The sequence below is a fragment of the Oculina patagonica genome, chromosome 8 (genome assembly GCF_052425735.1).
Source record: "Oculina patagonica isolate OP01 chromosome 8, crgOcupat, whole genome shotgun sequence".
NCBI lineage: Eukaryota > Metazoa > Cnidaria > Anthozoa > Scleractinia > Oculinidae > Oculina > Oculina patagonica.
In genome coordinates this window covers 28720040-28741919 of record NC_135765.1, presented here as the reverse complement: position 1 = coordinate 28741919, position 21880 = coordinate 28720040, and the positions used below count along the sequence as shown (strand labels likewise).

Here is a 21880-nt window from a genome sequence, read left to right as displayed (position 1 = left end):
CAAGATTTAGTGACTATTTAATTTAGCGATTTCAGAATTTGTTTTTTTAGGCCAGGCCCTTGTGTGGGAAATGGTCCAGGCAAACTCTCTTTCGAAGAAAAATCTGTGGCAGCTACAATTCTTTTGCAATGAACTTGGACTAGCTGTTCCTGTACCACAAGTGAGGAAAAGGGCTCTTTATGTGGTCCTGTTGCAGGAACTTGTCTAGGAATGTAGTTGCATGAATGCGGGACCAAGTTAAAATGCTCTGTGTTCTGTTGCGTCTGCAACTATTAAAAACAGTGGCGGATCAAGGGGAGAAGCCATTGGGCCCTGGTCCCCATTATTTTTAGGCTAAACCGAGGCCCACGGGACCAAGAAAAATCATCTTCAAGAGCTAATTTCAGGTAAGGATGATTGGGGGCCCTACCTACCTAAAGGTCTGGATCCGCCACTGTTATAATTAGTACACATAAGCTAGCTCCTAATAAATTGTCCAATACTAAGTGTCGTCGTACTAGCCGTGCATTTAAAATTACTGTTTTATACACCTCGAGTGACTTCTAGTACACGCATCTCCAAGCTACGTGAGATCCGACAAAGAATTGTGCCAAAGTCTTCCTAACGTTGTGTGGCCCTCTGCATTTAATCGTCCCACATATCCTAAAATAAGGCAAGGGGCAAACCTTCAAATACTGAGAAGTGGAGACAGGAAATGATTTTAAAATCGCTAAATTTAAAAGTACTCGCTAAAATTAGTCTTCGTCAAATTTAATACTCGTTAAATTTTAGTACCTCCCTCCCCCCTCCCCAAAGGAAAATAAATTAATCATAGTCGACATCAAAAATTCTTTTAAGAAATGGATATCGAAACTTTGTTCTTTCTGACAATGCCGTCTAGTGATTCTGTTCTTACTGAACATTTATTTCCATCTTAGCTATTACTTTATGAAATACTGGTTTACACTGGGTACCTTTTTTTCTAGGGCCTGCTGTTTTCAGTTTTTTAAAAAAATCTGATAATCGCTAAATTACATTGTCGCTAAATCTTGCTAAAAAAAATCGCTAAAATTACTACCATCTTAAACCTTAAGGTAACTGATTACACCAGGTAATCTGGTCAGTCACTTTGTGGGACAATAAGATCAATGACAAAATAAACCTTGACCCCCTACATTTATTTGCAAAATTCATGTTGTTGACACACAGACTGAGGTATTCGAAAAACTTTACAGAATCGATACAGCCGGAACTAAAAATAACTTTTACCAGTGTTAAATAGTTAGTAATTTAATGAAACAGAACCACCAGGATAAAAATATGACACGCTTCGAGACTACTTTGTGAAGACATTTCGCTTTGAATTGTTTTATTTCTTTCACAGTGCGAGTTACACAGTGTGAGCGGCAAAGTCGGTAAATATGACACGAAACTTGACCTTTGTATTTTTGCGGTCAGATCAATTATCCCATCCTCTAAAATTAATTTTTATATGAATACAAAACAGTAAAGTATACATAAGATAGGTAGACTTTTTCGAACATAAACTGTAGCCAAAGTGAGCAAAACTAAAACACATTGAATAAATCAGATCGAAATGTGTTTACTAGTGTTGCGTGACCGTGACAATTTTTGTAGTCAATACATGAAATATTTACTATGCGTTTACTTCTCTCAACGGGTGGTTTTTCAATTGCCCGGGCTGGATTTTTTATATGTTACAGTACCATAATAGTACTTGACGCCGATCTATTTTTTATTCCAAATTTCGATGTACCAGGACACGATTTTTGCCACCAAAGTTACCCTTGTTTCAAGTGTTTACCAAAGTGCTCAAAATACCAATTTTCGGGCTTTAAAAAAGATCTGTTTAATTGCATCGTTTTGCAATATTTTTAGGTTTCTGTGTAGTATATTGGATGCCCCGCATACCTGCCAAAGATAAATTTCATACGTTCAACCTTCTTTCCGTACGAGTGTTTTGAATACCCACAAAAATTCGACAAAATTTTATGGCGGCGGGGACGCGAAAACGGCCTTTTAACCTTTTGCCGATTTTCTCAAATATAAAAACCCTTTGAAAATTTTAAATGTCATTTTCGTAAATAGTTCACCAAAGGGTTTCTTTTGACTGAATATGAAGAAATGCGAAATCGGAGTTTTGAAATTTTTTTCTCGAAAATTCCAGTCGGTAGCACGTAAATGTTCGTTCAATTTCAAGTGAGTTTGTTCTTTTACTGAACATTTATTTTCATCTTAGCTATAAATTATGTTCTTCAAAAACTGGTTTACACATTATCACTAATTTTTTAAAATTTTTCAGAAAATCGCTTAATTAAAATAATACACATTTAGTCGCTAAATCTTGCTCTGAAAAAATGTTGCTAAAATTACATCACAGAACTGCACCCATTGAAACGTGTCACGTGGGAGAAGTGGGGTACCCATGAGTGACACTTTGTGGGCATCATGCCTTGGAAATGAGATTGCAAAAGCTGCCACCGTTTTCAGTTTCTTTAGATCCTGAAGTGACAAATTCCCAAAAGGGAGTTGAATGTTATGACTCTGAGTCCTTTAGAGGACAATGCTGATGGGAATGAAGGAATTTTGCATTGTTTGAAAGTGTAGGCAAGCTCTTTTTATTGAAGTGTTTAAGCAAAACTTCATGCATTGTGTAATATTTCACGACGTAATATTTCAATCCCCTGGAGATAACTTTAGTTTGGAAATGAGTAAGGTTTTTATTTGAGAGGTTTTTGATGTATTTTTCCTCCTTATTTGTTTGATGTGAGGCTAAGTCTGTTGGTTTGTTTCTGCATTCTTTTCGCTTTTTCGTGTCCCTTTAAGTTTTCGTGTAGGTATTTAACCCTTTATTTTGGTTTTCCCCACCCTTGGTGGTGTTGACACATTTACCAGACATATGTGAGTAATCTTCACAATCTTTATTGTCTCGTCAATTCTAACTCCATTTGATCTACTTTAGCTTTGAGTTCCTCAAGCTTTTTAAGTTTAACACTGCGGCTGACCGCCGTTGGCTGAGTAGCACTGGATTTGTTACATTTTGAACCACTTTCACTTAAACGGCGAGCCTTAGCTTTGTCTTTGTTAAGCTTAATTTTTTGTTTTTCTAGACGGCGGTAGTGAAACCTTGTTAGAGCGCGGATAAATCCTTGCTCTGCTTTCTCTTTGATTGTCTTTATACCTTGTTTAAAATCTTCGTCTGCCAGAATAGTGGCCCGTGCAGAATATCTTAATGTCTTCGGACAAGTCTTTTTTTTAAATGTTCGGTTAATTTCCTTTTTCTGATGGAAATTTCGGTCTTTTTGATTTTAGCTTCTGTGGTAGGGAGTGCTTCAGTGGCCTTCCGTTTATCTGCTTTCTTGGGTGCTTTCTTGTTCCCACTACTGGGTTTGGTGTCCTCTTTTGGAGGCTGGAAGCTGGGGATCTCGTACGTATCTTCGCTTTGTAATTCTTTTGGACAGCCAGGCTGGTTGTATGATGTATTCAGCGGACTTTTTCCAAGGATGCTTGGAGAGAGGTCTGAAAGGTACTTGTCCTCCATTGGGCTTTCAACGATCTGTTGTGTTGTAAGGTTTCAAGCAAGGCCTAGGTTTCGGATCTTACGATCCTCCTCAGCTGCTGTGGAATGGTAGAGGTGTTAGCTCTGTACCGTTCCGTAGTATTTTGGACAAGTCTGAGTTTTTATATCCTCTTATGACCGTTAGATGGATCGAAAATGGTGCATTCTGATTGGTCCTTGCCAGTCCAATCAGGTTGCTGTAGGTTCGATCCGTTTGGTTTCAAAGCTTGTGTTGTGTTTTCTAAAAGGTTACAATTTAAAAATTTCTATGTGTAAAATGGCATCCTGTTAAAATGTACAGGCATATTTCAGTTATACGCATTCTTGAGGTGTTTTTTTCCAAAGATTGAAGAAATGTGTATTATAGTTTGTGTGTATTTAGGCGTAGAAGTGTTGTACAGTACAACATTTTGACTGTGTTAATTAAGTGGTTTCACTGGTAGAATAGGGCTCTGTCTGGAAAACATAATCAGTGGGAGGTAGCAAGGCGTGACAGGCCGCACAATCTCTACCGGCGTGAAACATTTGAGAAACTTGGTACATAGTCAAATTTCAACAGAAATTTGCATAAAGTTGTTTTCATTTTGGCGGCTGATTACACATGACTATCCTGAACGCACATTCCAAGCCTTGTTCGAGGTTTGTTAACCAAAAGCCATGAAAATATCTTAGTTGTAGCAAGAATTTCGACGAGAATTATTGTTGAGTCCAGAGCAAAACACTTTGGAAAGAAGGCAACTGAATATTTCATGGCTCTCACCGCTTCGGCACGTGTTGTGAACAAGTTGCTGCTTTAATTTGCTGCATGTGTTATTTACTTTCATTTTATCGGGGAACCTTATTTAAACTGATTGGAAATCATTCTCACTAGAAAGATAACTGTTAAAAGAAAGGGCAATTGACAGAGTTAAAAGTTTTCACCCAGCCAAAGTATAAACAACTGATTTCAAATCGTTAAATTTTAAAATCGTCTCAACTGACAATAATTGCCCGTTCCGAAATTCAAAATAGCCCTGGTAACTAATTTGGTTCGCGCTGAATGCTGGGGCTGTTTTGGGGGACGAGAGTGAGCAAATATGGCGGATGTTTACGAGTAGGTACGGAAACTAGACAACTCAGCATGGGAAAACGGAACTGTTGTGTACCAAACTGCGTAAATTCTTGGCGAAATTTCCCTGAAGTGAAGTATCGGTGTCTGCCTAAAGATAAGACACTCTTAAAAGAGTATAAGAGGCTTATAAGGAACGATAATCTGAAAGAGTTTTCGGCTAACACCAGAATTTGTGGCAATCACTTTCCGGGCGGAGAAAGAATGTCCCGTACACAATTGCCTTCGATCTTTCCTTGGAAAACCCCCAGCAAAAGTCGACGTGAAATATTCAAATACAAGTTGCCTGCAAAACGTAAGAAGCAAAAATTTTGTATTTTTTATCACTTAAATTTTGCATATTTCCTTGGCAGTTTTATTAAAAACAAGTATGTGAATTAAATGAAAAGGAATTAAAAAGTTATACACTTCCACTAACTTGAAGTTCTTTGAATTTTTTCTAAAACACTATTCGTATGATGGTCGACATTAACACATTCAAAGTTGAGAAACTCCACTATTCACTTGCTTTTGGACCTGCGACTTGTTGCAATAAAGTCAGTGATCATAGTCATATTTTCAATTTCGTGATTTTTAAAATTTGCAAAAAATGGTGTCACAAAAATGTCATGTGATAAGATAGCTTGAAAAAAAGCAGTGGACTGTGCCTGTAATTTGACCATTAAAAGGACCCTGGCTAGCCAACCCTTTGTTTTTGTTGACATGTGGATTTTTCAGTATATTTTTATATTTTATTTTGTCAGTGAATAAATTATTCACAGAATATTTATAGCATATTCTTTTTTGACAGTGACAGGTTTTAAAATGCAAAAATTATCGAAGGAGTATGCCCCACCCATTTCACCTTCCCAAAAATAAATCAACATAGCCATGAAGATAATTTTCTATTTTATTATTTCATAAATCACAAAACATTGGTTTAGTTTTTAAGTGGCAGATGTTACTCAGGACTCATTACTCAGGATTGTTTGAGAGATGGTATAATATTTGATTAGAATTTTTTTAGATAATCTGAAATATAATTTTATGCAACTTACGTGTACCGGTATTTTGTTTTTGTCATGTAAATGACAACTGATGCTTTTTTAGACATGCTCAGTAAAGTGTCAAGTGTATGTATGCACCCCCTTTCTCATGTTAAAACTGTAGACAAGTAATTGCTGGTAATCAGTGAAGCATAAAATTAGTCTTTTAGTTTTGGCTCAATAATCGAATTAGCGAACATCTCGAGCCGACACTTGAAGGCCTAAGCGCAAGAAACGCACTTTGTGTTTTGGCCAAATTAAAAAAATGTCACAAACAACTCCAAATTTCGCATGCAAGTTCGTTTACGTGTGCTTAACATTGATCTGTATTCAAATTCGCTGAATCTAGCTTCGTTTTTTAGAAATTACGTATGCAAAGAACAAAGGCGTTTTGCAAAGCTTACGTTCTCCACCGTCAGCCAGCAGCATGAGTTTTTCGACACATCGCGTGTAAATCTTTCCTTCTAGCGTTATTTAACTGTCCGGGGAGGTTGAAAAACGTGTCAGAGACATGATTTTAGTTCCTATCCACCATTTTGAGGATTCGCTTTAAGAAAAGGACTGGACTGAACACATTGTGACGCGATGTCACCTGATAGGCGTCACGTGATAGGAAAGAGAAAAAAAAAAATGGCCGTTCGTTCCTGAAAATCATTTGAAGCCTTTGGTTAGTTTTAGCGTAAGTGCTGCTGCCAGGTGGTTGAAGGACATCATTAAGTCTGAATACCCGTAAGTTTACAGCATCGCTCGAAGAACTGAGTGATGTTTCTGCCTTTGTTTTGTACAACAGCGCTGTTTAGCGCTTCGGAAAAAACGTTGCACAAACCGAGGTAGTTTTGAGCCTGGCGGCATAGAGAGTCTAAAACAAGAGGTTTCCTGCCGGGAACTTCGTCAACGCGAGTTTTGCAGGATCCGCTTGGGTGCTGCCGCGACAAAGTTGCCGAGAAGTGACCTGGTTTTAGACTTTAAAAAATTCTTTATATGTTCCCCAGGACACCTTCCCTTCGCAAAATATTTTCTGTGTCTCATTAAATATTCATCAATGAATCTATCGATTCGTGCGAGCGAAAACCTCATAAGTTTATCTTGTTTTCGCGGGATTTTGTAGATGTGTGATGATGTAAGGAGTGGAGATAGAAGTGAGAGCAAGCCGGCGGCACTCAACTGAAAGCAAAACTAGTATAATGTGACAACACGAGCAAACGTATTCAATCAACAATCAGTCTTTATTTCACTTTCACCTCGGCAAATTCAGTACAGCTAACGGTAACGGTAACAGAGTAGAATAGTCTTGCCCGAAACAACAAAAACTAGATAACTGCAAGCAGACTGCAGAAAAAGCTAGCTGCAAGCAAACTGGCGTGAAAGCTTACTGCATTAAAAGCGCGATCTATAAAAGGTTGAGGCTGACTCTGATCCTAAACTTAACTTGAAACGGCTTAACTCCCTAATCCCTTGGGGTTAGTGTTAAACTTTTTTTTTTTTTTTTTTTTTTTTTTTTTTTTTTTTTTTTTTGCGTTAGGGCTAGGCTTTTGCGTTAGGGCTAAGTCTGTAACCCTAATCTGAAACTCTAATCCCGACCCTACGGCCTTGGGGTTACCTTTTGCGTTAGGGCTAGGACTTTAACCCTAAAAATTTAGCTGACTTCATCGTCTTGAGAAACAAAAGATTTCCTTTATTAATCGTTTGTAAAAGAAAAGTCAAAAGACGCCGCGCAAGCAAAAACCTTGTCTTTTTGCATGTGTTATTTTTCGAAAACGAAGGAAAGACCAGCAAAATTAAATACAGGGCAGTGTTGAGCACACGTAAACGAACTTGCGTGCGAAATTTGGAGTTGTTTGTGAGAATTTTCAATTTGGCCAAAACACAAAGTGCGTTTCTTGCGCTTACGCCTTCAATTGTTTTATTAAATTCTTCTTTAAGTTTAAATCGACTGGACATTTCATTTCGATGTAAACGAAGTGATAGTATGAGGAGGCGGAAAAATTGTGGCGCGGTGTTCACTTCTCGAGTTGAATGAAACACACGACGAAAGCGAGCGAGAGAGTTTTCTCCCCAAGATTTTCCTCGAACAATCTCCTCTATAGTCGTCCCTGGAAATTGTGACAACAGTTCAATACAAGATTTACGGGAAGCTCCGAAGCAAAAGCTTTTCTGGAAAATAGACGTCTCGTGCAAGTCGAACGAAGCAAGTGTTTACATTGTACTTGTTTGGCTCCACGGCTGTCATCAAGACTGCTATATTATTTGAAGCGAAAGTGGAACAGGTTTATGACGTCATCGCTTTATGAAAGCACGCGATCGCCGGGCAGGATCCTTTATTTTTTTATTCTCTGTTTAGCGCGATCGAACGGAAATCAAGTTTTGTTTAAAAACACATCGCTGCGTAGAATATAAGAGCAAAATGCACCAGTGCAGTAAGAATGGAACACTACAATGTATAAACGAAAGAGACTAATTTTTATGATGGGATGTATTAGCTAGATTTTAGACAGAAATGTCTAATTCTTATAATATACAGGGCCGCTGTGAGCAAGAGACCGTTTGTCCTTTCTCGGGGGCTTAAAGGAGAAGTTAACTCCAGAATGGTCATTTATTTTCTTCACGCCAATATGAAGTTTATAAAAAAATCTGTTATTCACCACAACTTGAAATTTCAGCCTCTAACGTGCGCTATGACCCTACGAAATCTTTCCCAAAACTCGACAACTGAACGCCGCAATCTTGGAGCTGGTAATGTAGGCATGACGTCAAAGAGCTCAGCCTGAAGTTTGAAGGAATTTAAATACTCGAAACTCTTTGTTTCTTCGTAGTGGCTTTTGTTTGTTAAAATGCCTCTATGTGCAGCTCCATTTTGCTCAAACAGAGTTCCAAGAAATACAAAAAAAGGAGTTTAGACTATCAAAATTTTCCCGCCAAACTTCAGGCTGAGCTCTTTGACGTCACGAGTACATTACTGGCTGCTAGATGGCGGCGTTCAGTTTAAGAAACATAAAATTTCAGTTCAAGAAACATAACATTTGACACCGTTTTCTCTTGGTTTGGTCTCAAATTAAAAATACTAATTTTGGTGTTGTTTTACAGCAAGGAAGAGCTGTGCTGAGCCTTACATAAACGGGGAAAGAATCAGCGGTGTTTTTACAATCAACCCTGAAGGGGCAGGTGCCATGGCTGTTTACTGTGACCTAACAACACCCGGAGAGGGATGGACAGTGATTCAGAAGAGATTTGACGGTTCCGTTAACTTTTACCGCGGCTGGGACGACTACAAGACTGGCTTTGGTGACCTGAATGGCGAGTTTTGGCTTGGTTTGGACAAGATACACCGCCTGACGAAATATAGGAGGTACATGCTTCGAGTAGATCTGGAAGACACTTCTGGCAATAAGGCTTATGCGCAGTATGACATGTTTGCAGTTTCGAGCGAGAGGACTAACTACCAGCTGAGTCTTGGAAATTACTCGGGTAAATTTTGCGTATTTTTTTAAAATCTTTAGCTAGTTATTTGGATTTTCCAGTTAACACTGATTTGATAAAAACGCCATCCCTTATTTTTGACAGGCCTCCTTTTTTAACCTATGAACAATTCTTCTCGTGTATTCTCTCCAGGTACGGCAGGGGATTCCCTTTCTGGGCATGGTGGTTCCCTCTTTACAACCAAGGATCGGGATAATGACAGCTGGTCCAGTAACTGTGCTGTAAGGTATAAAGGAGCCTGGTGGTACAATGCCTGTCATGCTTCCAACCTGAACGGTGTGTATCATCATGGCAAGCACTCATCTTATGCTGATGGTGTCATCTGGTATTACTGGAAAGGATATCACTACTCCGTCAAGAGAGCTGAGATGAAAATCAGACCAGTGTAATTTGTTTACTTTATTCACCATTTTTCTTGTTTGCCTGCCTACTAGTGCAAATAAGAGTGTTGGAAAATGAAATGTAAGCGTAATATGAATGATTAAAAATTAAAACAAAAAATGCGATGTTATTATTTGTGTAAGGTTTCATATGACTATATTGCAAAAAAAATATAAATACGTTTTTCGTAGATGACCTTAAAGGGACTATGTCACGGATTTAAGCCAAACATAGCCATAGGAAATGACCATCAAATTCGTTTAAATATAAAAAAATACCCTTTTAAAACAGTGAAGGAACATTTCAATGACACAGCAAATACAAAAAAAGGAACGGATGGCCAAAAGCGACGAAGATTGAAACGGATTGCGATGTGGGTTTTTGAAATATGGTCCGGCGGAACAGTTTTCAAAGTTAATCTTGTATGCTTGTAACTTTAACTAATAACGCTTAACGCCCAGGAGACACATTTGGCTGCAATGAAGCTATGTTTTTTTCATTAAGAATCATAGAATTAATTTCTTTGCAAACATGTAGTTTCATAGCAAATATTTGACAAACTTTATAACATAAAATTAAATTAGCCGTGACATAGCCCCTTTAATTTCACTCATTCCACCTTTGTGGAACGTTTGACGGAAATTGAAAATATTTTAAGACTTGGCAGAAGCTTCGTCCTCGCACCTTATTTCGGGCGTTTTATCGGAAGAATAACCGTACTTTGACCGCGTTTTCAAATTTTCGTAAATTATTGAACAATATAAAAGCGCTGGAAGTGTAAATTATGATTTCTAAAAATATTCCACCAAAGGGTATCTTTAAGTAAAATATTTGCGATTTGCCAAATGGGTCGCTGACGGAGCGTTCTCGGTCCTTACAGTCAGCCGTTCTTAAATGAAATTTTTCTCTTGCCCTTTTAATTTTTTCAACTCGTATGATACAAACGTTTTTATATACCTCGGGCCTAGAAATGGCTTCCCTTCAGTCACCTTGAGGTCCCCCTTTCACCGCCCCATAAAAGGGAGCCCATTTTCCACGTTCTCCCGGAACATTTTACATCTTTAAGCTACCTGCCCCGGCCAATTTAGTGCATTTTTGATAATACAAAACATAGGGATATTTTCACTCTAATCTCACCAAACCTTCAACAAATAGTCATTGTTATTTGTCACCAGTTTCACTTCAAGAACTCAAGAGCCTAAAGACATATGGAAACGACGAATTATTATCCTTATTCAAAAAACAACAAATTAAGTTCACTTTGGTTGGCAAAGTCTGTTAAATTTTGATTGAGTTCCCCAAAAATAGACGCAGTAAATTTCCAAGTGCTAGCGTAAAGTAAAATAGGTTAAAAGATGGATACCCTTAATTATTCAATAAAAAGTCATATTTTTCTTCAATCATTTGGAGCTCACCTTGGGACAAGGTGGGGATTAGTCAAGAACTGAAAAGATTTAAGGAATATCACCCCCCCCCCCCCAAAGGGGTTGAGGATTGGGTAATATTTAACAATTATTGGACTAGGTTTAGCAAAATATTGTGTGTCAGTGGCAAGCAAATCAATTATTTGTCGAAGCTGAAGGGTGAGACAAATACATGAAATTGATCTGCCGGACACTGACGTATCATAAAAGATAAAAGATATTTTAAAAGAAATTTTAAATTACATATCACTTGTTGCTAAGTATTATATCTTTTGCACGACCCAAGACTGCGATGAGGTACCTTTTGACAGCTTTTCTCCTTTTCTAAAAAACAGATTGGATACTCTACAACAAATTGCAGTTAGAAATAAAACTATTAAAACAATTTCGAATTAGAGTGGAAAGACTTTATGTAAGCTTATTTCCTTGTTTATTTATTTTTATTATTATTATTATTATTATTTTTAAATCTAGTTATTTATTTATATTTTTTCATGTACTTTATTTTCCTATGTACCTGTACCTTTATTTTCCTATGTAAATTGTAACAGATTGTAAACTATGTAACTTAATTGTAACTTACGTCTGCTCTGTAACATTTGTACAATGGTGAAATGGCAATAAAGATACTTCGTAAAAAAAAAGTGACAACGACAATCACTGCGCATCCTGTGACTCGAGGATTGGTTTTGGTACTGGAGGAAAACACGATAACTCCAACACGGCAACGGCAACGAGGCAACGAGGTCAAATACTACGGAGATAATGGAGACAAGCACATCAAAGCCATGGGATACATTCTAGTGCAGTAAAAAAAAACAAGTCCCGGCAGTCCTCTCCTCTAAAATTATCTATCCTATTAAAGGCATTGATTAACGTTAACCATGCAGCCATTAAAATGTTTTGACCTCCACTCTTACAACAAGTTGACGTAGAGAAGGGAGAAATAACATTTACAGCTGAATCCCGCTAACTCGAACCTTTTTCGATTCCCCTTCAGGTAATTTTTTCACTAATTTTACCCTCGATAACTCGAACTCCCGATATCGTCGATATCTCAAACCTTTTCCGATTTCCCTTTAAGGTTCGAGTTATCGGGATTCAACTGTAATAGCAACAAAAAGTGGAAAAGTGTCGCTTTTAAATTTCCCGCTCTCCGACATTTTGGATTTAATGACGTGTTATGGTTGCTGCTATTGTTAGAAGGAGCGGATCATTTGTGTGAAACAATTGGGCAACCATTACACGCCATATTATAAAATCCAAAACGGCGGCGCGAGAAGTTTAAAAGCAATAGTTTTTTTTCCATTTTTGTCAATATAAAAGTTTATTTCTGCCCTTTCCCGTAAAGTTTGGAGTTAAGGCATTATTTTAAACAATTCAATTCTCTGTCCTTTATTATTAGTCAGCGTTATTACTTTGCTTTTGGTTTTAAGACACTCGACTGAAAACTGCTCAAATGGTAACTAAAATTACAATATACAGTAAAAACCCGCGTATAAGAACCTAGGCTTTTTCAAGTTAGCCTAAACAGGTTCTTATATAAATAGTATCTAGTGTAAAATTAGGCTAACTAGGTTCTTAATTAGGTTCTTAACTTTTGTTTAAGAAATAAAGTAGAATTTTTAAATGATCTGGTCTTTAATGTCCAAAAACAGTATTCTTGGAGACTTCGGTAAGCAAAATACTATACTTTTTAAAACTGATTCTGTTAACTATGCTGTAACTATAATGTGTACAGTTATAAAATATATTTTTGAGAAGATTTTTTAATTCTATATTTTTGAAAAGATTATTTTTTCTTTTTTGAAAATAAAAACCTGTTTTAGAATTTTAGCCTTAAATGGTTCTTATGTGAAGGGTGCTTAAAAATGAAATTTTAGCCTAACAGGTTCTTAAATGTCAGGTTCTTATAAGATTTCAATATAGTTTAAATGTTGAAATTCCTTAGAATTCATTAAGCAATTTGTTTTTAGTAGTTAATTTGAAGTAAACCATTGTTTCGCAAGCGCTAATAGAGATTTGAAGGATGTCACAGGGAAGACCACTAAACATCGTAGCACACAACAAGTAAACGAAACTTTGATAAACAATAATGTATTTAATCAGGTAATTATTAGTTAAACCGCATGCAAGGATTAGTATTGCGATTGTCAAATAAACGCACGTAATAAAAATAAGTGTCCACGAACCGTTGTGAAAGGTGAAAAAACAATGCTGAAACTTAATTGAACTATTTGATTACACCGGACTTAAGAAGGAGAGGCGGAGGGGGCCAATTACGAATCACGAGAGAAAGATGCGCACGAACACCTCTTGTTTCTACGCGAGATTATTAATCGAAGTTGTGTAAAAGTCGAACAACATAACCTTTGTTAGAATTTCAGGTTGTTATGACAATTTTTTTCAACTCAGTTGCGAACTTGGAACATCCGCTTCACCGTTCAAGCCCAAGTGTTTCAGATAGGGCATGGTTAGTTTCTCTTTACAGCCTTCATCCTAAAAATATAGCTTGAAACCAAACCATATGACAGTCTTTTTATGTCGCCTTTTAAGGCTATCTTTAAGAATTTCTGTCGACCACCCCCTCCCTTCCCAATGGCTTTCATAAAGGAAATATTGCACAGTATTTGGAACAAATAAGTATGTTCTTTTGTTTGGAAGGTGATCCAACTTGGCTATTAGTCAACCCAGCTGTTTCATTTTCAGAAAGTGAAATTTTTATCTGTCGTTTTACAAAAGGGCAGCATCAAAATACTCTTTTCGCATTTGGCGGCCGCTTGCAGTGAGGTCAGTTTTAAACGTAGCAAATTGTACGTTAACACAAGAAACGAGTGGCATATTTTCAACGCACAAGCACAAAAAGGAATTTTTTATCTTTCATCTACATCGGCCAAAGATGATTGCCATCGACTACATTTTAGCAACTTTACTTTTGATGGCTTGTAAGTATACCAGATCATTTGTTGTCAATTAGATCAAGATATGTTTGTTAAATTTTAATGTTAGAGTCTAGCATCAAATTTTATGAGAAACTTCGATACTGCTTCTTCTCCTCGTGTCGCAAACACCCTCGCTTACTTAATACAAATGCAAGTTTCAACAACTGTTTCTTACATACAATGTTGGCAAACTGCGTATTAATGTTTTGAGAAGCAGGGGTTTCTCGAACGTTTTATATTTTTCCTTTTGTATACCTGTACATAGCAGGATTTTTTTCATCTTTGTTACTTTTCTTTTCATTTTGCACAAAAGAAATGAACTACATTACATTACACAGTTGCCATTTCAATTTCTTAATTTTTTAACTTCCGTTACTTGTTCTCAGTAAACAGTTTTTGCCTTTAGAATGCCCCAGTATAATACACACTAAATTAATGTTTCTTTTCAGTGTTGAATCAAGCATATGGCATGGGTTTTGTTACTGAGCAGAACAAAACGACAATGGCATTAACTGGATCTAACCAAACATTCGCTTGGAAGTTGTCTTTTACTGACCAAGAGAAATCAAGACAGATTAAAGTTCATTTTGGTCCTTGGGATAAACAACACGATGTTATCGATGCTATCAGGATAACATATGTTCGAGAAGCTTCTGGAAAGGAAACTATTAAGTCGACCGTGAAAAAATTTTACTGGACAGGAGATTTGACACTTGACTACGTGGCCTTTACTCTTTTCAATGTTCAACGCCATGATTCTGGGGATTATGGGATCAGGATCCGTGTGGATGAGGATCACGTTCCAGAGACCGAAATGAGCTGGTTTACACTCTCTGTACAGGTGAGAAAAGGTTCTTTATAAATGTTTAAAGGTAACCACATGCACAATGATCTGTTTCCTAAATAAGGTGCTCACACTATGCATGGGATATATACTGGCAAAGTTAGGTATGTGTTGAAATTTTTTTAATCTTGAAAGTGCTTTACAGTTTTAAGCCTTGAGGTCGGCACACACTAGGCGACACGTCGCTGCAACACGTCGCGGCGACCTGTTGCTGCGACATGTCGCCTCGTGAGACATGGTGAATTCTTGCGACAAACAAGTCGCTACGACAGAATTTTGTCGCTGCGATGTGTCGCACGAATTCCAACTGGTTTAATTCGTGCGACGCATCGCAGCGACAAAATGAGCGATAGCAGCGTTGTCGCAGCGTTGTCGCAGCGTTGTAGCAGCGTTGTCGCAGCGTTGTAGCAGCGTTGTCGCAGCGTTGTCGCAGCGTTGTAGCAGCGTAGTCGCAGCGTTGTAGCAGCGTTGTCGCAGCGTTCTCGTACCGTCCTGTATTTTTGCCATATTGAATTGGAAAACAAATTCGCATTTCCACTCTTCCAAATTCACTGTTTGTGCAGCGAACAAACGCCTTGTCGCAGCGACTTGTTTTGAAGCAGTACACACGGAGCGACTTGTCGCCTTTGAGTGTGTCCCGACCTTTAAGTTATAACATTTACATCGTATGTAAGGTAAAATAAAACGGGGAAAAAAAAACACAAGTTAACAAAGAACACGGCTCTGTTTATTTTTGTAGGATCCACCAACGTTGCCACCCAAGGCACCAGGTGAGATAGTTTGCTTGTCTTTTTTTGTGAAAGCTTTATGCCGGAAGATAAATTGTATATCGATGACCCGAAAAGGATGAGATATTTAATTCTGAAAACATCTATTTAGAACCTCAGCCGCCCTGTTTTTGGTTGGAGTTCTCACTTATTTTTAAGTAAAGACTGGTATGTTCTTGTTTTACTCAGACTTGGGTAGCTAGTTAATTTTTGTCAGCAGTTCTTTTGAAAAGGCTGACGTCGGGGAGAAACGTAGAGATTTGTTCACTTTCATGGACGTTGCAGTACACGTAGACAGGTCAGCTTACACTTACTGTACCCGGTATGTGAATTAATTACACACATCACTATGGATAATCAGCCAAGCTACCACAGGCCACAATTGGACACTGTTTTGCAACAATCCCTTAAGTTGTGTATGCTCTTTTCTAAAAGCTCATGGCTCTGTCTTTATCACTTTAAAAGGTGTTTGCAAATCTGCACTGGGGATGCAAAGCAAAGGAATTCCAAATGCGAACATCTCGGCATCATCCACGTTAAGTACAAACCATGTCCCTGCCTTTGCACGACTGGACGAGCGCCGAGGGGCCTGGTGCTCAGCGCCGAATGATAATTCACCTTATGTAGAAATCCTATTGGACGAGGAGAAGTTAATAACAAAGGTAGTGACACAAGGAAGTTACAAGGATTTGTTATGGGCAACGAAATATCAAATCAAGTACCTGAAGGAAGGAAAATGGTCGAGCTATCAAAAAGCAGATGGAAGCCTGGTAAGTAGGTTCAAGAATGTCTTTCTCTCGTAATCGTAAGAAAAAATTTTAAATCCAGTTTTAATAAAATCCTAATTTGTAGTTTATAGCCACATGACCTGTCTTGAGGGAGGTTGTATAATCATGATATCCCAGTTAACTAAGTTGATAGAGCAGTTTATAATTGGGTATCGTAAAACCAAATTAAAACCAAAGTAAATACTCTTGCCTATCACAAAACACACAGACAATCCAGGGAACCAAGAACCAATCAAAACTCGAAGCAAATACATGTTGCCGACGCGAAGCGCGGGAAAACGTGCGCGAGCGAGCGAGTCACGATTGGTTTTGGTTTTAGCTCTGATTGGTCGAGAAAGTGGCGCGAAATTTTTTAAACCAATCACTGAGCGTAGTAATGCAAAGTCAAAGCAAACGCAAATTACTTTCGTCACTCAAGTGAAAACCGCTCTAAAATAGGGATAGTTAATACGCATTAAGCAGCTAAAGAAATAACCTTGCCAAAAGTGGTGTTTTTGTTTCATTGAGCTCCGATGACTTCTTGTGCATTAATACTGCTATTTTTCTGCACACCTTAATTGTGCCTTATCATACTATTTTTTTTAAATTAATTAATGGCCACTAACAATAGTAACCATAAGGTATAATAACTCGAATCACAGCCATTTGTACCCAACTATATATGTTATGCTTTATGCTTGTATAGAAATTGGAAGGCAATACAAATGTCCGAGCCTTAAAGAAGCACAATCTGCAGCCTCCAATAAGGACACACTCGATTCGTATTTACCCAATGGCGCCTCTAAGCGTGATGCCGAATGAATATAATGTTGTCTGTCTCAGATTGGAGTTGTTTGGATGCTCTGGTAAGTACCTTGTTATAGGAAGTTAACGCTTGTGTTAATTTTAATCTGAAATTAAAGCGAATTGAAGGAAAATTACTTCCTAATATAGGAAATTAACTCGAAGAGGGGGTAACATTTCAAAATGTTAACGCGACGAACAGATACATAAAAACTTGTTGAAAGAACAGGAACAAGTTTATTTCAACACTAGGTGTATAATCCTAAACGTAGGGGTTAAGCGAATACTTAAATGACAGATTTCCTTACCCTTATATACCTAAACTTGTGAAATCCTTACTCTTTTATATACCTGAAGAATAAAAAGGTACCCTTTTCAGTCTGAGCCTCCCCGTATAGGCCATTATAGGAAATACCCCCCTCAACAAAAAACATTATTGTAAGTAAATGTACGTCCACAGATGAACTTATCCATTTCTACAAAATCAAGTAACTCTTTCGCTGTTATGTTATGTGTTTTTTCACAGTTATAAGCTGTGGGGATCCAGGAACTCCTATCAACGGTGAACAAGCTCATGTGAAGATTGGTTATATTTATGGTGGTTCAGTGGAATTTACTTGCAAAGATAACTACACACTATCAGGAGCAAGTGAGATTTATTGCGAAGAAACGAAAAATTGGAGTTCTCCTCTTCCACAATGCTGGGGTAAGCTAAAATTGACCCAAATAAAACATCAGGATCAGTTTACTTTGTGATCATTAGTAGAGGTGAAGGAATCACTTTCTAAAGTGTTTCGTCGGCGGGCATATGAAAACATTAAGGACATTGTCAACTTCTTTAAAACAAATCTGGGAATCTCTAGTCTTATTGTACTACCACAAAAAAACCAAAATTTGTGATGCAAGGGTCAGGTTACTTAACTCTTGAGTCAACGTCTTTAAGGCGGGAGTAAATGTGAATTTGAGTAAAATTTTAGGAGGTTTAAAGGAAGGATAGGAGAAAGAAAATTGTTTTCAGAACGCCACCAAACAGTTGACCACCACGCAAGAGCACTCCAGGTTGTCAGGAGACTGTTATGGTGTCCATGTACTAATTTTTTAACTTCAAATTCTAATTTTCAAAATCACACTCAATCTCCAATATTTCTTATTTCTCCAAATTTCACTACTCCTTTGAGAAAACTTTTATCACCTCCCAAAAATCCCCAAAATTCACCAAAAAATTCACAAAACACCGCAAAACATAGATTTGTGAAATGAGTTTTTGGATTGCTTGAAACGCTAACGAGGTACTCGCATTAGACCCTCTGAACGGTGGAAAAACGGCTTTCACGTGAACTTTCGCCTTTATAAGCCGAGCAGATTGGGGATTTGTGAATTTCTAGCTAGGAAGAAATTATTATCAAAGAACAACAACAGGAATTAAATTGAATACATAATGTACTTTTAGCTCCATGTCCCGATCCCAGAGTGCCTAGCAACGGAAGGAGAATTGGTGATGACTTCCGACATGGTAAATCAGTGACCTTTAAATGTCAGGATGAGTTTGAACTGAAAGGAGTGGCAACCATCAACTGTAACGATGGAACATGGACAGACGACATACCCCAGTGCAAAGGTAAATGACATGTATAGCAGAGCTCCTCCGCAGAGCGGACCCACATAACCAAGAAGAACCAAGTGGAAAATTTACAAATTTAACACTAGAGGTTTTAAAATACTTTTTAACAGACTTAGTTTAAGATATCAATTAGCAACATAGACTTTTCAATTTTATCCGACCTATTTTAGAGTCTTACAAATGTACGAGGCAGCGAGGCATGCGAGGCTTGCAAGGCAAGGCATGCAAGGCATGCTAGGTAGAATTCCCTACTTCAAATAAGACTAACCGCAAGCTTCCTAAAGTAGGCTAACCGGAGTGCCTGCCTCATTTAGGCTAACCAAAGTGCTATTTAGGCTAACCAGAATGGATCGCATGCCTCGCTACCTCGCACTTTTGTGTCGACTCAATATATAATGTACTTTTAGCTCCATGTCCCGATCCCGGCGTGCCTAGCAACGGAAGGAGAATCGGTGATGACTTCAGACATGGTAAATCAGTGACCTTTAAATGCCAAGATGAGTTTGACCTGAAAGGGATGACAACCATCAACTGTAACGATGGAACATGGACAGACGACATACCCCAGTGCAAAGGTAAATGACATGTATAGCAGAGCTCCTCCGCAGAGCGGACCCACATAACCAAGAAGAACCATGCATTTGATTTTTCATGCTCATCTTGGCAAGCGGCATGGTTCGCTGGCTCGTGCGCTCTACGTCCGTACGTACGACGACGTCGCGCAACAAGGCGGCCACACGCTAGGAAAAAAGTTAACGTTTAAGTCAGCTTTTGCTTACATCTTTGATATTGGACATCCATGTTATGGCCAATGTAGAGCTATCAAAACCAAAACAATCGTTAAATATACTACAATACTGAAAGACAGTAAAAAAAACAATAAATAGTGACTCAGCTCACCCATTGTACACTTATTTACCTCGAATTAGGCTGTCAACCATAAGGTTACAAAAGAAGTGGAAAATTTACAAATTTAACACTTAAAGGTTTTAAAATACTTTTTAACAGACTTAGTTTAAGATATCAATTAGCAACATAGACTTTTCAATTTTATCCGACCTATTTTAGAGTCTTACAAATGTACGAGGCAGCGAGGCATGCGAGGCTTGCAAGGCAAGGCATGCAAGGCATGCTAGGTAGAATTCCCTACTTCAAATAAGACTAACCGCAAGCTTCCTAAAGTAGGCTAACCGGAGTGCCTGCCTCATTAAGGCTAACCAAAGTGCTATTTAGGCTAACCAGAATGGATCGCATGCCTCGCTACCTCGCACTTTTGTGTCGACTCAATATATGATGTACTTTTAGCTCCATGTCCCGATCCCGGCGTGCCTAGCAACGGAAGGAGAATCGGTGATGACTTCAGACATGGTAAATCAGTGACCTTTAAATGTCAAGATAAGTTTGAACTGAAAGGAGTGGCAACCATCAACTGTAACGATGGAACATGGACAGACGACATACCCCAGTGCAAAGGTAAATGACATGAATAGCGGAACTCCTCCGCAGAGCGGACCTACATAACCAAGAAGTACCATGCATTTGATTTTTATAGTCATCGCTCATGGCTAGTGGCATGGTCCGCTGGCGCTTGCTCTCTGCGTCCGTACGTACGACGACGTCGCGCAACATGGCGGCCGTACCCGTACTAGGTTAACGTTAACGTCAGCTTTCGCTTACATCTTTGATATTGGACATCTATGTTATGGTCAATTGACAGCTGTCATAACCGACCAAATTGTGAAATATTCTACAATATTAAGATCAATTTCGGTTTCTGAGAAACTGCTCACCTACCCCTCCCCAAACCTAACATTAACCCTTACTTATCGCTTTGGGCAAAATGTTAGGTTTGGGGAGGGGTAGGTGAGCAGTTTCCCAGAAACCTAAATTGGTCCCAATATTAATACTGAAAGACAGTGATGAATGCGAAAACTTCCGTTCAACTTTCCACCCTGTTTTAATGGCGATTCAGGGACAAAATATGAGCAAAATATTATACTAACCTATATATATATGCTATATGTCTCAGGCAATGACAACAAAAGTAGCCTTGTTTGTTATTCGCTTTCTTTGTTCTATTTTAACTTTTCTTTATTGTATTTTCTCACACAGGTCCGTGGTATGCTTCGTGTAGAGACATCTACCAGAGTGGAAAGTGAGTTAATGAGTCTTGTTTACGTCTTACAATTTCATCTTCAAGGTCATTACTGAAAACAAAGTTAAACAGCTTTTAAAAAGAAGCTTTTTTTAGTCCTTCAAGGATTCTTATACGGGCCTAGACCATCTTACCATTTCTTAGTTTTTAATATTTTCGAAATTTCTTGTATGATTTTGCCGTGCGTGTGTTCAGTTATAGATCACAGATGACGTCAAAATGTGGTAAGAGCAAAAAGAGTAAAAAGAAGAGGCTAGTGGGTCACTGATGTTCTTACTATATTTGACGTCTTCTGTGGTCTATAACTGAACAGACCCACGGCAAAATGGAATCTATTTGTTTTATACAATAACACAGGACTAAGTACACTTAAATGCCGTTACCGGTGAGCTACAGTTGTTTTCATTTCATGATAAAGTTTTCCGTAGCCACGAAGTACTTCTTTACCGATTTGATAAAAAGAATAATGGAAAATTAAAACATCGACAAAATAAACTAACCTTTATTCCATCTGGAAAATCCTGTAAATCAGAAAACTTTAAACATAGCGTTCAACTGCCATTCATGGATTTCCCGTGGCGTCGTCCAACTGTTCAACATCGGACACATAGCCAGAAATTCCGAACCACGACCGAACCGCGACCCCCACGAAGCGTGACAATTGTGTTTGCATGTGCTCTCAGGTTTCTAAAAGAAAAATATATAGATATCGTATTTCAGTCGATCGCTGCAAAGACCGAGGTGCTTGAATTTCACTGTTCCGATAAAAATTTCTTCAGTTGTGGTGATAGTTTTGAATTGGGAAGGGTTTTGTAGCTTAGCGAAGTAAATTTTTTTCGGCTTTTTCCACTTGAAAATTTTACGAATGCTAACAAGGATCCGCCATACTAACCTTTGTATATTATGTCTTGTTTATGCAAACCACTGATCTTTGCTTTGGGTTGCTCTCTCTTGCTGAAGATTAGAATCTCCATTCCAATGCAGAACTTGAAGACCACATCCAATA

General features: G+C 38.2%; 3 protein-coding genes across 3 annotated transcripts in view; all 3 read left to right on the top strand.

Moving 5' to 3' along the window:
* LOC144664044 (uncharacterized) overlaps window positions 1–21880 on the top strand; it is a 136553-nt gene that overhangs the window by 18719 nt on the left and 95954 nt on the right. Inside the window, exons 7-9 of the mRNA XM_078525166.1 lie at window positions 18549–18716; window positions 19127–19294; window positions 20025–20192. Of these exons, the coding sequence (XP_078381292.1) occupies window positions 18549–18716; window positions 19127–19294; window positions 20025–20192 (504 nt within the window). The remainder of the gene's footprint in view (window positions 1–18548; window positions 18717–19126; window positions 19295–20024; window positions 20193–21880) is intronic.
* On the top strand, window positions 8895–9662 carry LOC144663981 (techylectin-5B-like). The gene is made up of 2 exons (XM_078525077.1): window positions 8895–9157; window positions 9302–9662. Exons 1-2 carry the CDS (start codon window positions 9043–9045, stop codon window positions 9556–9558), a joined length of 372 nt encoding a protein of 123 aa, XP_078381203.1. The 5' UTR covers window positions 8895–9042; the 3' UTR covers window positions 9559–9662.
* On the top strand, window positions 13759–17854 carry LOC144663283 (uncharacterized). The gene is made up of 6 exons (XM_078524183.1): window positions 13759–13919; window positions 14366–14757; window positions 15500–15530; window positions 15993–16297; window positions 17001–17160; window positions 17625–17854. Exons 1-6 carry the CDS (start codon window positions 13874–13876, stop codon window positions 17852–17854), a joined length of 1164 nt encoding a protein of 387 aa, XP_078380309.1. The 5' UTR covers window positions 13759–13873.